The 13289-nt window shown below is 50.0% G+C and overlaps 1 protein-coding gene across 1 annotated transcript in view; it reads left to right on the plus strand.

Moving 5' to 3' along the window:
- The first annotated feature begins 16 nt into the window (after positions 1 to 16).
- Positions 17 to 13289, plus strand: part of TPCN1 (two pore segment channel 1) — a 56362-nt gene continuing 43089 nt past the window's right edge. Inside the window, exons 1-2 of the mRNA XM_006204778.4 lie at positions 17 to 213; positions 2789 to 3025. Of these exons, the coding sequence (XP_006204840.1) occupies positions 2914 to 3025 (112 nt within the window). The 5' untranslated portion in view covers positions 17 to 213; positions 2789 to 2913. The remainder of the gene's footprint in view (positions 214 to 2788; positions 3026 to 13289) is intronic.

Genomic DNA, 13289 nt, shown 5'->3' on the forward strand with positions numbered 1-13289 from the left:
TGGGGTGGGGCTGGCGGGGTGGAGGGGACGGTAGGCGGCGGATGGGAGAGCTGGCGCAGCTGCCGTGGTGGCAGCGGCTGAAGTGGTGGCGGTGGCTGCAGCGGCTGCTGCAGCTGCAACAGCTCCGGGCTCAGGGCTTTGGCGGAGGCGCCGGCGGGCAGGGCTGCGCAGTGTGGACCCCGGCGCGTGGTCCGGGTTGCTGGGGCAGCTCGTGTAAGAATCCAAGGGTTGCGAGGGATGGCCTGGAGGAGAGGGCAGGGGTCAGGGGTCAGGGCGCGGAGTAAGGGGTTGCAGCTGGGCGTTGGGGTGTGGGAGGCGGGCAGGGCGGGCCCAGAGGGGCTGCGGGGAAGTTATCACCGCGCATCTCCCTCCAGCCTTGGTTGGGGGCGGCCCCAGCGTGGGATCGCTCCTGGAAGCCTGGGGCGGAGAGAGGGGGCGCAAAGCGGAGCACGTGGAACAGGAGCCAGCGCACTTCGCGTATCTTTGCTCCTCACCTCCGTCAGCTACTCATATCCCTGTAGCCCGCAAGAGACTCGTGCTCTGTCAGGCTGTCCGAGTGGACAGCGGGATGGCTGCTGGCCCTCTTCCTCTGGGACCTGTTCCCAGGGGTGACCCTTCCCTTCTGGGTCTTCTATAGATGGAGGAGCAAAGCCCGCAAAAGGAACACTGGGCTAGGACTCAGGAGTCCTGCACTGTGTGACCTTGGGCAAGTCCCTTCTCCTCTCTGGGCTTCGCTTTTTCTTTTCTGTAAGATGATGGTTTTGCCTTCAAACTGGGGGACTCATTCTGGGAAGAGGTGAAGAGTAATGGTTAAGGGGGGGGGGAGGGTCCCTGATTCAGACTGCCTGGGTTGAAATCTGGGCTTTATTACTTCCTTCCTGTTTACTTAAAAGAGGCTGGTTAAATTAACCCCTCTAAACCTCAGTTTCCTCACCTGTGAAGTGAGGGCATTAGGTAATTAGGATTTCCTAAGAGCAGCACTGTTTTGAGCCACATATTTCTATGTTGTGGTGGGTTTCCCCTGTGTACTGTAGGATGCTTCTGGGCATTCTTGGCCTCTACCTGCTAGCACCTCCACCCCCTAGTTGTGACAATCAAGAATGTCTCCATACTTTGCTAGTGTCCCCTTGGGGGCAAAAATCACTCCGGCTGAGAGTCACAGAGCTAATGCATGCATTACAAGCAAACAGACATATTATACAGTGTAAATAAAGATAGGTGGCTATTATGATAACAATGATAAAATTAAGAAAGCTCTTCTTGAGTTGAGAAGGTTAATAGACTCTCCCGCCTTCCAAGTAAATACAGGAGAGAATGACAAGATGTTAATCATTGTCAAAGCTGAGTGGTTGATACCAGGAAGTTCATTTACATAGTCTCTCTACTCTTGAGTATGTTTGAAAATATCTGTTATACAAAGTTAAGCCAAAAGGAGAAAAAAAAAACAAACCTATAATTCTTAAGACAGCCAAATGGTAGTGTCTCATTTGGGATTTCCTTTTCTGTCTCCCCACTACGGAGATTTAAAAGTAAAATTAATCCCCAAATCTGGAGGCAACTTAAAAAAAAATCTCAGGAAGATTGCTGGGCAGGGCCCTACACGCTTGGCAGCAAAGAACAGTGATCACTTTTACTGCCTGATTTTAAGAAGATACTGACTCACAGTGGCCTGCCCGGATTGTGGTGATTCGTGAGGGAAGTAAATTGCCGGGCTGCCATTCAGTGCGTTAGTTTGGAAGCAAACTTGATGGAGATTAGAAGGCCACAGTTTGAGGAAGGAACCTGCTGCTGTTTTCAAGTTCAAAGGTCTGCTGTCAGATCTGCTGAGTGTTGCTTTTCTTTTGGTCCTTCTCAGCAGAAATGGGGATGTGTATAAATAGGAACTGTCATAGGCTGGCTCTGACCGTTTTGGACTGGGAGTTCAGAATGAGCATTTTTGCTGTGTGACTCTGGACATCACTTAAAAAAGAAAGGTCTAGTCTCTTCCCTTTCCTGAACTATTTAAATCTAAGAGAATATTACCTGTATAAGAATGATAGGGGCAAGTGTAGATGAGCTGACACACTAACATTTTTTAGGTCATTGGGGCTCCGTGCTGCCTGAAAACCTGGGCTGGGACTTGGAGGCATAGGGGCTGGGAGCACCGATCTGGAGTCAGATTGTGTCCGGAGTCAGTTCAAAGCCTGGCTTTCCAGCTGTGGGTTCTTGGGCAGGTTACTTAACCTCTCTGAGCCTTAAGTCTCTCCCTGTGTGATGAGGGATAATAATCCTACCTATGTATTATGAAGTTTCCATCAGCTTTACCTAAAAATTGCCAGAAGAGCTCCTGGTACATAGTAGGTACTCATTGAGTACTTACTACTATTGTTTTAATGGTTGTATATATATATATATATATACATGTGTATATATTTTAAGTCTTTAAGACCTCTATAAGACTCACACGAACAAGGGATAAGAGGGGTGGAGGTGGAACATATTAGCCATAATCTTAATGTACAGACAGAATTACCCTTAACTTTTCAGTGTTAGTTCTTGTAGAGTTCTCTCCTCATATTTTAGTGGTATTATACTGCAAAACTCCTTTTTTAGTAAGATATAATTCACATTACTATAAAACCCACCATCTTAAAGGGAACCATTCAGTGGTTTCTGTTATGTTCGTAAGTTTATGCAACCATCACCATTACCTAATTCCAAAACATTTTCATCAGTAATGGTTGTATTTTGATAGTTTTCTTTCTTCTTTTTCTTCTTCTTTTTTTTTTTTAATCCTCCAAACCCTTAGAAGATGCCTCTGATGGAGGAGTTTCTGAGAAGCACCTCTGAGCCCGTGGCTTTGATCGGGAGCTCAAAGCAGAGACTATTTAAAGCTCTGGACATCACATCCTGAGAACTGCAGGAGAGGAGAACATGGCTGTGAGTTTAGATGATGACGTTCCCCTCATCTTGACCTTGGATGAGGGTGGCGGTGCCCCGCTGGCTCCCTCCAATGGCCTGGACCAAGAGGATCTGCCTAGCAGAAGTAAGATGGTAGTGTGGGCTGGGGGAGGGGTTGCAGCTTTTTTGTTTTAGGGGGTGAGTTATGGACTTGGTGGTCCGATGGTAGACCCATGTACCTGAATGCCTGACCCCACTTTTGACTCTCAAGTTCTGGTGCACAGACTCTGGGAAACTGTGGGGTCCTGATCCTGCGTCCCCAGTTTAAGGATGCTTCCAGGCTAGGCTACCTTCTCTTGTACCTGTGGTACCCTGGCTTTGCTCTTGGATGCTCGGTGGGGACCTCAGGCAAACTCTTCCTTGGCTGACTTCTCTGCCCCATTCCCTGTTAAAAAAAAAGGAACATTTCAACATCGGCCTCCGTCTGTCCCAGTCTGAAACATTTGGCAGGACAGTGGAGTTGACTGCTTCTCCCCGCTGGTGCTCTCTCCCTGCACTGCCCAGGACACGGTGGAGGGGAGCAAGCATTTGTTGTGATGCATTGATTTGAGGGTTTGAGGTTTTGCTTTGTCTTCCTTTAAAGCAAAGCCCAGCAGCACAAAGTGAACCCAAGAGAGATGGTGAGCTTTAAATTTTTTAGATTTTGAGTGTGTTTCTGGCAGAATGAGAGGCCTTAAAAACCTTTCTGGTCCTTGTCCTGAAGCTATTTACTTCAATTGCTCAAGCGTTTCGTTCAGGAGAGGCTTAAAATGACTTGCTTTTTATGGAGGGGGTGTCCTACGATGTCAGGGGCTAGTGCTTTAGGGTCTCCTTAGGTGTGCTACCCACCAGCCACGCTCCTGAGTCAGGACAGAGGGGTGTTGCTCTCCTCCGGTTCACAGGTGAACGCTCTTGGGTCTGGTGCAAGATAAGCTAGCTCTCCCGTCTCCTCTGTCCAGAGAGAACACAGTTGGCTTACAGGGAGCTTAATAGCCTCCCCTTGGAAGGGGTGCAGGACAGCATGGTTCTCATGGATGGGAGTGCAGTGGGATGCCTAGCTCCCTCTAAACTGGCCTCCCCCCTGCTTTGACACGTTCACCCAGCGAGGGTGGCAAAGCTGGGTGGTCCAGGAAGGTTAGGTTGTAAACCAGATTTTTCCCTAAGCGCCATTCAGGGCCAAGAAATCATTGGCTTCGATTTCAGGCCCACTTCTTAAATGCCCTAGAGCTGGCAAGCTAAGCATTAGGCTCTTCCGTACCTGTTATCTTAACTAGGATCCTTTTGTAAGGAAGGCAGGGTTACCTTTGTTTTACAGCAGAAGAAACTTTGAGTCAGAGAGGTTAAATGACTCACCCGATGTCACACAGCCAAGCAAGTGGTTGAGCAGAGATTTGAACCCAAGACTCTTTGACCCCAGAGTTTCTTCCCCTCTTCTTCCCTCTTTCCTCTTCCTCCTCTCCTTTTTCTCCTCCTTTTTTCTTCACAAGCCCTTAATAAATGTGAATGCCGGCCCTTAGTATTTACGTGTATTATTTTATCATATAACCTCAAGATAGAGTTGTTATTATTATCCATATTTACTGAGGAAGAAACAGCCTCAGAGAGGTTAAGTACTTGGCCAAGGTCACACAGCTAGCCAGCAGCAATGCCTCCATGATCAGCCCTCTCATGCCATGGGGTAAGGTGCTTTGGGGAAAGGGACACAGATGAGAATGACTTGGTCTCAGCTTCAGAGTAGGCGACCCTCTACTGAGGAGGGCGGTTACATCCATGGCCAATGAGGGAATGGACTGGAGGAGGGCTGGTTGACATGCTGAGGGGGTGATCTTTCTGGAAATAGGCTCTAGATTCTAAACTGGAATCTTTGTCATTGTCGCGGGTGCCACTTTTAAGTTCTTCTGCTGTCTCAGAGCGCATGGCAGGGTGTCCAGCTCTCTAGCAAAGTCAGAGTGGGAGGAGCAACCACGTTCAGTGTCAAGATCAAGTTGTGAACCGATGACGGGTCTGAATGACCGAGGGATAAACCAAGTAGACAATAAAATGAACCTTGGATAGTGAGGCCGTTCATTTCTTGGTGAAGTCGGTGGCTCGTTTTAGTTTAAGAGAAATGAAATCTAGGTGGGGAGGGTATAGCTCAGTGGTAGAGTGTGTGCTTAGCTCGCACAGGGCCTGGGTTCAATCCTCAGTACCTCCATTAAAAGAAAAGAAAATGAAATCTGAAACTGACAGGGCCCAAGGATATCGTGCTTTCTGTGAAGTGCATCAGTGCCTCAGTTTCTTCTCTCACCCTCTTCTTGAGATATTTGCTAAAACCTCTAAGAATTAAAGGGTGTAACCCACCAGGCTTGGCTGGGAGAAACAGTAGGAGGAAAAGAGAGATTTCAGAGGAGTCCTGCCTGCTCTGCCTCCTCTGTGTAGGCCCTTCTTATTTTGTACTTGGATTTTGGCACTGACTTTCTACCCAAGGCCCCCCATCCCTGCTTGTCTGAGCAGTCCGTCTGAAAACACAGATCCAACCTGGTACGGGCATACCTAATTTTATTGCGCTTTGCAGATACTGCTTTTTTTTTTTTTTTTTTTTTTTTTTTTACAAATTGAAGGCTTGTGGCAACCCTGTATCAGGCAAGTTTCTCAGCGCCGGTTTTCCAACAGCATCTGCTCACTTCCTGTTTCTGTGTCACGTTTTGGTAATTGCGATGTTTCAAACCCTCCACCAGCAAAAGATTACAATTCACTGAACGCTCAGATGATAGCATGTTTTTTTAGCAATAAAGTATTTTTTTATTAAGGTGTATACATTGTGTTTTTTTTTAAGCATAATGCTGTTGCACACTGCCTAGACTACAGTGTAGTGTAAACATAACTTTTCTATGCACTGGGAAACCAAAAAATGTGTGTGACTCGCTTTATTGCCATATTCACTTGATTGCGGTGGTCTGGACCGAACCGGCAATATCTCAGCGGTGGGCTGGTAATTTCCCCAGGTTGCAGCTCCCAGGACCTTCCTGTCCCCTGCAGGCTACAGGCCAAGCTCCTTACGCCATCGTACGCCAGTGCACCTTCTTTCCTGACCAGTCCCGTCTTTTGCGTTAGCCCACAATTCTAGTTCTGTGAGTCCCGTGTACATTTTTAAACCTCTGTGCCTTGCTGGCAACTGTCTGGCATGTTTTTTCCCAGCCTCTTGTTTACTCATGAGTTTCAGTTCTGTCTCGAAAATCCCGCTGGTAATCCCATCTCTTTGAAGCCTTCACTGAACCTCCCCCTTCCCGACAGGGCTAATTACTCACTGCCCTTTTCTGCTGTGGTATCTGGATTAGGCTTCCATTATTACAGTAGCTGACTGTGTGGTAATTACTTGTTTAACCATCTGAGCATCTACCAGGCCCTGAGTGTTCATTCATCTCTGTATCACCTAGCTCGATGCCTGCCGGATGTAGGTACTCAACAAGTCAGGATCAAATGAACCTGGTTGGGTTTCTGGAGCCCTGTGGCTCATGGAAGTGGCTGACTGAGGGCACCGTCAGAGGTGGGCGGCATCTTCTTCTGCCTCTTCTAACCAGAAGTTTGGGTCCCGTTGCTCCCAGCACAGCTGATTGTCCCAGGGGCTGCATCATTGCCCTCCAGTCTGTGGCTGAGATGAACCCTGGAGGTATTAACGACTTGGCAGAATGCAGACTGAGGCCTTCAGCAGAGTTGGCAGCTCTCTGGGCATGACAGCCACTGAGGACTAAGCCAGCTTTCCAAGAGCGTGAGCCTTGATCAAGCGGTCACTGATGCTTTCCTCCGGCTGTGCATTTCACATGCCTTGTCTTAGTGTGCTTGGGCTGCCGTGACAAAATACTGCAGATTAGGGGAGCCAGAGTCGGGGGCTGGGGGGTTAACCCCTGGAGATGTATTGTCTCACAGTTCTGGAAACTGGAAGTCCAAGATCAAGGCGTCGGCAGGGTTGGTTTGTCTGAGGCTTCTCTTGGCTTCTGGACAGCTGCCTCCTCACTGTGTCCTCAGTCTGGGTTTCTGTGTCCTAGTCTCTTATAAGGACTCCAGTCATATTAGATGAGGATCCAGTCATGTGACCTCCTTTTACCTTAATTACCTCTTTAAAGGCTCTGTCTCCCGATAAAGCCACCTTCTGAGGTCCTGAGGGTTAGGACTTCATAGGAACCTTAGAGGGGCACAATTCAGCCCGTCACACTCCTGCCCTTTCCTCAGCTCGAGGTCCGCAGGAATCTGGCTGTGTTGCCTCTGACCTTTGACCTTATGCTAAGGATGACCTGTGCTGGGGCATCATCCCTACAGGAAGCTGGAGGCTTTGGATTTTTTTTTTTCCCTCTTTATCAGCAAGGATGGATTTTCTCCTTGCTGCAAACATCTCTGGGCTGCTGAAATGCTAATGAATGACTCACAGGCAGGAGATGTCAAGTTGATAAAGGAGGCAGGTATGAGCAGAGGTATTTAAAGCCTGGAAATTAGGAATAACCTTGGAAAGAGTCAGTGCTGCTGGTGTTTGTTTAGAGACAGCCCGCTGTCCACGTTGCGTGTCCATCTGTGGTCTGGACCGCCCCTAGACCATAGAGTCCGAATGTTGTGGGTAATACCAGAGATTTTTTTTTCCCGGGGAATTCTGGTCACATTCAGCTTTTGCCTGCACACTGCCTAAGATGGGCCAGTTCTACATGCCTCTTCTGGGTGAAAAAAGGATTTGGGGCGAGGCAGGTGGCTGAGGCTTGAGCAGGGCACTTAGTCTCATGGACTCCTTTGGTGTTGGTGGTTCATGATTTCCAGGTGACAAGCCATGCCGGGATAAGGCCTCAGGTGATGGAGCAGAGGACCCTCTCTCCCTCCTTCACCTCAGTGCCTCGTACATCACTAGGAGTTACCTGGGACCCAATACGAGGTGGAGGGCCACCACCGCCTGGCAGGGGTTAACACATGGTGGGAGCCCTGGCTCCCTTTCCAGAGTCTTCATGGCACCGGAGCCACTTGGTACCAGGCTCAGTCAAGGTGAGCCAGCGCTGTTGGCCTCAGGGCAGAGGTAGTCACTGTGAGCCAAGAAAGAGCAGTGGGGCTGTTTACTCAGGATGGCCACCTCCACAGGGGGCTCCCCACAGTGGAAACTTGTGTCTGCGATTCTTTCCCTGAAGGAGCGTCCCCAGCAAACTTGCCAAAGAGTAAATAAAGCCTTTGTCGCTTGTGATACCCTGGGTGGTGAAACGATTACACATCCGGGCTGTGGAGTCCAGCTCTAAACTTCCAGTCCTGGGCAAGCGTGGGACTTGAGCCTCTAAGCCTCAACCTTCCCATCTGTAGGGTGGGATCAAGAAAGCATCTCCCAGAAGAGTTGGGGGGATTTAGTGAGATCACGTCTGTGATGCCTATGGTAAGTGCTCAGGTCGTCATGGCCAGAGACTGGGCCGCTGCTTTTTTGGAAGATCAGGCTGCATGAGTAGGGGTCCTGAACCCACGCCAAGATCTGAATCCTTTTTGCCTCACTCCTGGCACAGCAGGTGGCCATCGCCAAGCCGGGAAGCAGAGGCAGCCTGGCAGCAGGAGATGAAAAGGCAATTAGATTTTCACAGCCTCCCAGGGAGCTTGGACATTTGGCACCGCCGGAGTCGGTCCCCTGGCTTTCTAAGGGCCTCGCCAAGGCAGGATGCTGGTGTCACCAGGCCGGAGGAGGCACCAGTTAAAATGAGCAAGCACCCGGCATGCTGGGTTCCAGCCCCGTAACTGACACTTGAAACCTTTTACTTCCTCCATCCTCTGAGTCTTCATGGGTGAGCCTGTCTGTTGCCTCGGGCCCCCCTGCTACGAAATGCCATCTCTCCCCTCCGCATGTAGAAAGCCGCTGTGTCGAAACGGCAGTGGTGGCAGCTGGGCGCGGGCTGGAGCGGCTGTGGCACCGCTCTTTACCCATCGCCTTAGGGGGATCCAAGTTCACATTTGCTCCAAGAGGGCTTTATGAGGCAGAACAGCTTCTCAGCCTCCAAGTCAGGGAGGGAACACGGGAGGGCAGGATGTTGGTGGCTCCTGGTTGCAGTACCCGCCCGGCCGCCGTGACAGGAAACCCGGAGGAAGCACTAAGGGATCAAGCATACCCCGGAGGGGTGCTAGTCCCAAGACCGCCCGCATCCCCTCTTTGTGCTCAAGGAGCCCACAGGACTCCCTTTGCTGCGTGAATTCCCTGATTTGGACGTTTTCTGACTCTCTCCCTTCTCTCCCTATCAGTTCAAGCTGAGTTCAAAGTTCACAATAAAAATAAAAAGTTCATAATAAAGACAAAAATAACAGCTCATGGGTACCAAGCCCCTACCATGTGCCAGGCAGCGTCTGAAATCACTTTGCTTGTACTGTCTCTGTCATTGTCCTATCTGTCCTGAGAGGTCGGTGCTTTCAGCATCCGCCTCCGACAGAAGAGGAAACTGACACTCTGAGACAGTGAAACTTACCCAGGGTCACACAGCCAGGAAGTGCCAGCGGCAGCATTGAAACCCAGGTCTTCTGCCTCCGGGAACTCAGGCTCTGAACTGATGTGCCACACGCCATGAAGTAAAGCTTTGTCGAAGAGGTGGAATTTTAGGCCAGAGTTTTCTTTTCCAAAAGGAAGTTCGTTTCTCTCTCTGTCTTCATCTTTTTTCCTTTTTCAGTTAAACTTTTCTTTTCCTACAAGGCATGTTATTCTAAGTTGGAGCTCCACACCTGAAGTTTCCTTTCATGTTATAAAAACAGCAAAACCGATGGGATTTCATTGTACCCACGGTATTGGATCATCACAGAGAAACTGGAAGACACGGGCAAGTGAAAAAAAAACAAACAAAACTAGCCTGCAAAGGGCAGCCACGATTTCATGCAGCTTTCTCCTCAGTGCACGCCCTTCCCCAGCTCTTCCCCTGCACAGGCATTTGGCTACATTTTCCATCGTGATGGTTGGAACAAGACAATTTGGGCTGAAAATGGGAACTCAGAGGAGTCAAGATTTGGGAATGGGAAAGGAAGGGCAAAAGAGGACCAGCCTTAGAGCGAGGCATGAGACCCAAAAGGCTGGCTAGGGTGGCCGAGGAGGGCCATCCCCCAAGGTCACTGGTTCCCGGGGCCAGGTGACCCCATATCCTCACTTGCCTGGAGGGTGTCCCTGGCTGGGAGAACTGATTCAGGCCACTGGTGTTTGGATTGCCTTCTGCACTGGGGTCCCTCTTTGCTGCGCTTGCTTTTTGTTGGAGGTACTTATCTGCCCGTAAAAATGGGCAGCTCTTTTTCTGCTCAGAGCACGCGTGAGGGTCCGGTTTCAGCTGAAGGGATCTTGTAGCAAGGATCTGAGCGTGTGACAGCGCTGGGCCTGGTGGGCCTGGGACACGCTGGGGAGCACGTGTGCCATCTAACGGGGTAGCTGCTACTTCACTCTGGCCATTCGTTACCGTGGAGGCTGATGGTTACCACCCTTTCCAGTGTTTCAAGAGAAGTCAAAACCTACGCTTTTCATTGGAAGTCTTCTAGACTTTTAAATATCGGCGACCAATTCCTATTTCTTAGACACAGCCAGCTGAGTAAAACCTCATCCGTGGGTGCCACTTTATGACCTGTGACACAGAACATCCCTGACATCCCCATTCAGCCTTCGTCTTCTGTTCAGAACCAACTCCTTCCCAATAAGGAAACAGTACAAAAGCACCCGACCAGCTCTCCATGGCCTGGGAGGTGCTGTTCCCTTTGGGGGTGGGGGGTGGGGCTGGCGTTCCGTGGGAATCAGAACTGGCTGGGGAGGGGGGACCTTCTCTCTGCCTCCACGTGCTTTGCCTAAAGAAAGACCAGATTTCATTCACCTTTGGAATCGAGGCTGGAGCTCGACTCGAGGGTGGGTGTGTGGGGCTGGCCAGGCAGGTGAGGTGAGAGGGCAGAACGGGCATCTTCCAGGTTCCCCTCCTGTTTACCCCACCTTCCTCTGTGTTGCAGTTCACCTGGTTCTCTCTCCCGAGGGAGGGGCCCACTGTTCATTCTTTCTTCTTATCTGCATCCCAGCCAACTTTACAACGATTTTCTCCTTTCTTAGCTATTTGATCCAAGCTGTCTGGGACTTTTTTTTTGGCTTTGACATTGAGCTGTGTAATAAAGATTCAAGTGGTCAGTAGGTGCTTAAAAAAATAATAGCTTAATAGCAAGTCATCTTCTAATTCTTCTTTTTTTAATCATTGTCATCTTGTCAACTGAAAAGTGGAGTTTTTCAACTGGCCCACATGTATTTCTCAAGAACTTAGGGCAACTGTTGCGGAGGTTACAGAAATGTAGCAGATACAGTTACAGTCTGTGGAGGATTTACAGTCTGGCTGGCAGTGAGACAGACAAGTATGTAAAATGCTACTTTCGTGGCTTATATGATAACCGTGGAAGGATTTAGCTGAGGGGAGAGTAAGGGTGGGTGTGCTTGGTGCTTAGGCTGGAGGGTGGTGTTCAGAGATCCAGATCTTGGAGGATCTGTCTGCCCCCCTGAAGCCATGCTGAGGAGCTGGGCCTTCATTCTGGGTGACAGAGAAGTCCAGAGTGCTGTAAGCAAGGGAGTGACCTGGTCCTGTTTCAGAGAAGAATCTGAAAATTCACCCAGGCTGCCCTGCAAAGATAGCAAGACCAGGTGGCATGGTGGGGTCCTTGGGACATGGTGGCACCTCTTCTGTTATCCTGAGTGGTGTTTGAAACATGTATTATGCTTGGTCACAGCGTGGGGATTCAGCACCTGCAGTCTTCACACACCCCAGCCTCCCACGTCTGTTCCCTGCCTGGTGCCTGTAGGCGTTGGAGTTTGTAGCCCTTGCAGTAAATTCTGGTAGGACAGCACCATGGCAGGAGTTGAGAGAGCAAAGAGCGATGAAGACTCAGCTAAGGGAGCAGCAGGTCAGCCTACGGACAAGCGGAGTTTAGGAGCAGGTGGGAGCTGGGGATGCTGGGGAGAGGACCGAACACCTGGGCGGAGGGAAAGAAGGGTCCGGGCTTCCTGGTGCAGGCCAGAGACAAGTGTGCCAGAGGCAGATCGGATTTGGATTTGGGGTTAAGGATATGTGCCGAGTTTGAGTCCAGCCCTGCCATTTACTGCTGTGGGGCCTCGGGCACTGAACATAACCTCTCTAAGCTTCCACTTCCTCCTCCATAAAAGGAAACCAACAGCAACACTGCCTTAGAGGGCTGTGCCGAGGTTGAAACAAGCACAGTGCCTGGCTGATACCAGAACGAGCCCTTGGTGGATGCTGGCCATTTTTATCAGGGGAGGGGTCAGAGCAGGTAGACCTATTATATGGAGAGCCTAGAATGCCAACAGCAGTTCAGACCTGGTTGAGCAGGACATTGGAGCTACATTATTACTTGTGTTTAGACCAGAAAATGACATAATGACAGCGTTTTTTTTCCGCTGACCTCTTGCCAATTCCTGATGCCAGTCTCCCCCGAGCTTAGGGACCCCGGGATGCGTCAGCCCCAAAGAGGGGTGACTTTTCTCTCTGGACACTGGGAGGTGGGTGGATAGGAAACTCCCAGCATGTTCTGTAGCGAGAGGAGCCAGATTGGGTGTCTTTCTCTCTTTCTGTGTGTCTCCCTGACCAGCCTCTGAACTTCCCCAGAATCACCTCATCTGCACCACCTTGAAGCTCAGTGCAGTTCCCGCCTCATCCTAGCCACTCAGGAAACATCTGGACAATCCCGCACCGAGGAGTCCTTTCACAGGCTCTCCCATCCCGCCCTGAATGTAGGCGGGTGTGTCTTAGCTTAGGGACACTGGGAGCCGTATCTGGCAAGGAGAAAGTTATCTGGCAAGGAGAAAGTTATCTGGCAAGGAGAAAGTTATCTGGCAAGGAGAAAGCCGTTAGTAAAAGAAAGGCAGACGATGGGGGAATCTGTTCTTTGGAGCCCTGGCCGCGCCCCACCATGCCAAGATCTTAGGATCAGAAAGGACCGACTCTCTTGATTTAAAAAGGTGTGGCTTCTAACTGTAGCCGGCAGATACTGTTCTGCTTTGTTCCAGTGCCCCGACAGAGCCCCCCCAAGACCATCTGTCCTAACTGAGTGTTGATCATGAAGTGCTGCTCAGCCTGGAAGCGGAGGTCTGACTTTATCTCTCGTCCTTCATGATAACGCCTGGATGGCTCGTACTTCCCTTCAGCAGAGGAAAGCAGGGTGGGGTTCTGCCCTCGTGACCAGCCTCCGTGGGTTGAGGAACTGACATCTTGGACTACAGCTAGGGTATTTGGATTACAAATTTTAAAATGTTTTTTTAGATCTATTTCTCTGTGTATTTCAGGCATAGAACAAGCAAGTGTATAATATGGGAACAGCAGTTTTTTTTTTTTTTAAGGGCATGATTTTTAGGGTCTTTGTTTTTCCTTGGAAGGTTC

Source organism: Vicugna pacos, chromosome 32 (assembly GCF_048564905.1).
Source record: "Vicugna pacos chromosome 32, VicPac4, whole genome shotgun sequence".
Taxonomy (NCBI): Eukaryota; Metazoa; Chordata; class Mammalia; order Artiodactyla; family Camelidae; genus Vicugna; species Vicugna pacos.